General features: G+C 33.7%; 1 protein-coding gene across 2 annotated transcripts in view; it reads right to left on the reverse strand.

Moving 5' to 3' along the window:
* Positions 1 to 775: 775 nt before the first annotated feature.
* nt5dc1 (5'-nucleotidase domain containing 1) overlaps positions 776 to 4,974 on the reverse strand; it is a 78,025-nt gene continuing 73,826 nt past the window's right edge. For both annotated transcript variants that reach the window (XM_062043468.1, XM_062043467.1), the window contains exon 12: positions 776 to 1,528. In XM_062043468.1, the coding sequence (XP_061899452.1) occupies positions 1,413 to 1,528 (116 nt within the window). In that variant the 3' untranslated portion in view covers positions 776 to 1,412. The remainder of the gene's footprint in view (positions 1,529 to 4,974) is intronic.

The raw sequence follows: 4,974 nt of genomic DNA on the forward strand, positions 1-4,974 counted from the left end.
TAATATTGGCTGCATTTCTGATAGTTGTTTGTAAGCCATGTTGTTCCAGACCCCAGCAAACGTTACGCAGTTGGCAAAGATTGTAATAAATCCATTAGAAGAAGACAGCCTGCTGTTTCCTTAAACTTGGACACACACATCTATACCTTTGGCCATTCTGAGCCGGTAATTTCCATAAGTTATCTAATGCTGTGAGAAGCCTCCATTTTACTAATGATTTCCAATGTTGCAAAAATGTGTAGAATAAAAATTTAAATACATTTCTGTCAATGAAGATTTGCGTCAGCCTTTGATAGTAGGCTAATATAGACACTTACATCATGTGTTGGCTTCATTATAACACTTATATAAGACTTTTGAAGTCATTTTGATAGTAGGCTAATACAGCTAATATAGAAAATTGCATCTTGTGTTGCCTTCATTATAACACTTATAAGGCTTTTAATTTTTTGCGGCTCTAGACAGATTTTTTTGTTGTTGTAATTTTGGTCCGTATATCTTTCAACATTTTGGGTTGCCGACCCCTGACTTAGGCCTACTTTGCTACTGTATATTATTGTTGGTCATTATGGTACTTGGTGAAAAAATGTTTGAAAACCATTGCTGTGGCATCGACAGTAATGTAAAACAATTTCACAAATTAGCTTAATTTTTTGTTTTTAACAATTTAATAGCGGATCATAATACAATGCAACAAATCCTGTAATAAATAGTCCTAATAGGATTAAAACCTTGTTCATGATGCACCAAAAAGAAGTATCAAGCGTGACTCTTCCACATTCATTGCATTTTATTGAAACAGCATTGTGCAAGCTCTTTGACACTTTATGACCTTAAGATTAACATTTTCCACATAACTGTTACAAGCAAAATAACTCACACCCCGAGTACTTGAAGGTACTATGTTTCATCCAGGAAACTGTGTATTCCAAGAACACGTCAACAATAACAAGTGATGGCACAGATGAGTCCGTAACAAAAACAGCTGCAATAGACGAGGTTCTGTGTAAGGTCAGACACATCACTGAGGTAACAACATCTGGATTATTTTGTACATGACATTTTGAATTGTTGAACCAAAAAAGAGAATCAGGCACATCATACAGTATATGACACATGAGAACAATATTTTCCACAACTAATTACTCCTTGCAGATAGACGGACATACACAGACACACACAGTTGTGTATTCTCACATGTACTGAAAACTATACTATAAAACAATATTGTCCTGATTACATAGAATTTTTAGCTTAGGTTACATTCAACACGTTTTTCGAATGATTGAGGAACAGAGTGCGAAACAAATGATTTTGGATTAGGTGGGGAAATACAAGTGGAAGTGGTGACACATGCCTCTCATGAGAGGGTGCGAGGGATGAGTTGTTGTTTTAATCATACCATTTTTTTTCTACATACACACATTTGGACAAATCTTTAGCAACGAGTCCGGGGGCCTGGGGAAATATCCAACGGTGCATGGCTTATCAGGCGAAAACCTGAGAAACTTGTAGTCCAGAGGAAGATCTAGAAAACAGAAGAGTTTTCAAAATAATTATTCATTGTAAAAGCAGGCTACTTAAAGCTTTAAAGCCACAGTGAAATCAACAAAACTACATTATTTCTATAACAAAAACAATGGTGAATACATATATATATATATATATATATATATATATATATATATATATATATATATATATTTATACATATATGTATATGTATAAATATATATATATATGTATAAATATATATATATATGTATATGTATATACATATATATATATGTATAAATATATATATATAAATATATATATATGTATATATATATTTATAAATATATATATAAGTATATATGTATAAATAAATATATATATATATGTATAAATATATATATATATATGTATAAATATATATATATATAAATATATATATATACGTATATATATATATATGTATAAATATATATATGTATAAATATATATATATATACGTATATATATATATATATGTATAAATATATATATATATAAATATATATATATACGTATATATATATATATGTATAAATATATATATGTATAAATATATATATATATACGTATATATATATATATGTATAAATATATATATATATATATATATATATATATATATATATATATATATATATATATATATATATAGGTACACACACATATACAGTATATACAGTATATATATATATATATATATACATACAGTATATATATATATATATACACACGCACATATATATATACACACACGCACATATATATATACATATACGTATATATATACATATATATACGTATATATATATATATATATATATATATATATATATATATATATATATATATACACACACACATACACATATATATGCATATACGCACACACACACACACACACATATATATGCATATACAGGTATATATATATATATATATATATATATATACACACACACATATATATATGCATATACGCACACACACACACACATATATATATGCATATATATACTGTATATACAGTATATATATGCATATACACTACCGTTCAAAATGTCCTTATTTTTCAATGAAGATAACTTTAAACTAGTCTTAACTTTAAAGAAATACACTCTATACATTGCTAATGTGGTAAATGACTATTCTAGCTGCAAATGTCTGGTTTTTGGTGCAATATCTACATAGGTGTATAGAGGCCCATTTCCAGCAACTATCACTCCAGTGTTCTAATGGTACAATGTGTTTGCTCATTGGCTCAGAATGCTTGATGATTAGAAAACCCTTGTGCAATCATGTTCACACATCTGAAAACAGTTTAGCTCGTTACAGAAGCTACAAAACTGACCTTCCTTTGAGCAGATTGAGTTTCTGGAGCATCACATTTGTGGGGTCAATTAAACGCTCAAAATGGCCAGAAAAAGATAACTTTCATCTGAAACGTGACAGTCTATTCTTGTTCTTAGAAATGAAGGCTATTCCACAAAATTGTTTGGGTGACCCCAAACTTTTGAACGGTAGTGTATATATATAAATTTATATACACATACATATGCACACATACATACATACATACATACATACATACTAGTAGCTGCATCAAACACTTTACAAGAGAGATTGTCAGTCAGGTCCTATCGCTCAAAATCAGTGATCTTTTTTTTCTGAAGGGATGTGTGCAAACTCCCCAAAATCTTGATCCGAGCCTGACAACAAGAGTACAGTGGCCATTAAACCTTCCATCTAGTGCACAGGTGTCAAACTCAAGTCCAGAGGGCCAGTTTTGGCCCACCACATCATTTTATGTGGTCTGCAAAAGCCTAAAAAAATGGGTTTCAATAAAATACTTATTTGATTTGGATTTTTTTTTACTAAATGATAAATGAATAAATGATAAATGGGTTGTACTTGTATAGCGCTTTTCTACCTTCAAGGTACTCAAAGCGCTTTGACAGTATTTCCACATTCACCCATTCACACACACATTCACACACTGATGGCGGTAGCTGCCATGCAAGGCGCTAACCAGCAGCCATCAGGAGCAAGGGTGAAGTGTCTTGCCCAAGGACACAACGGACGTGACTAGGATGGTAGAAGGTGAGGATTGAACCCCAGTAACCAGCAACCCTCCGATTGCTGGCACAGCCACTCTACCAACTTCACCACGCCGTCCCTAATTATTCTTTTAATTTTGACAGAAAAAAAAATGCATATTTTAAAATCTGATCATGCCAATTATATCATTATATACTGTATTGCAAAGCTATTTTTGTGAGATATAAACAATTAGTTAAATATCTGCTTGTCACCTTTATTTATGACTTTAAAGCAAGTTATACATCAATCCATCCATCCATTTTCTACCGCTTGTCCCGTTTGGCATCACGGGGGTGCTGGAGCCTATCTCACATTCACACACTAGGGCCAATTTCTACATACATATCCCCAGGTGCATGTCTTTGGAGATGGGAGGAAGCCGGAGTACCCGGAGGGAACCCACGAGGAGAACATGCAAACTTCACACAAAAAGATCCAGAGCCCGCGATTGAACTCAGGACCTTTGTATTGTGAGGCACATGCACTAACCCCTGTACCACCGTGCTGCCCAAGTTATACATCAAAAAAATCTAAAAGTCAAATGCATATGCATTTCGATTAATCATGATTAATCACAGGTTATTACCTGCATGCATAATGTAAATTCATTTTAAAAAAGTGGCACTCTGAAAGCAGCCATTACTGCGATGTGGCCCTCAATGAAAATGAGTTTGACTCCCCTAATCTAGTGATTGATTGAAACTATTCCTACTCCTTTTCGGACATGATGTAAAGTGAAATGATATGAAATTGTGTGATGTATTATACTGTAAGTATGTTCATGTTCGAAATAAACTAAAGAAAGAAACTTTTATTAGTAGATTGCACAGTACAGTACATATTCCGTACAATTGACCACTAAATGGTAACACCAGAATAAGTTTTTCCAACTTGTTTAAGTCGGAGTCCACATTAATCAATTCATGGTAAGTGTGTGTGGTAGTGTGTGAATGTTGTCTGTCTATCTGTGTTGGCCCTGCGATGAGGTGGCGACTTGTCCAGGGTGTACCCCGCCTTCCGCCCGAGCGCAGCTAGGATATGCTCCAGCACCCCCGCGACCCCGAGAGGGAGAAGCGGTAGAAAATGGATGGACGGGTGTCCAATTTTATATTTTCAACGGAGAGTGTCATACTCCTACCTTTCCTGGCAGCAGGGCGCAAGAGTGTGTTTGTAAAGTGTTCGTCAGGTATGTGCTGCTCAGAGTACACCATGTTGCAAGTGTGTTAGAAGCGGCAACACAGAATACGACAAGAACAGTGGCGGTACTTTGAAGGGGAAGTTACGACAGAAGAAGAGACTTTTCCCTCAGAGTACAACATGCCACGCTTCCTCCCTTGATAA

The sequence above is a fragment of the Entelurus aequoreus genome, linkage group LG04, assembly GCF_033978785.1.
Source record: "Entelurus aequoreus isolate RoL-2023_Sb linkage group LG04, RoL_Eaeq_v1.1, whole genome shotgun sequence".
NCBI lineage: Eukaryota > Metazoa > Chordata > Actinopteri > Syngnathiformes > Syngnathidae > Entelurus > Entelurus aequoreus.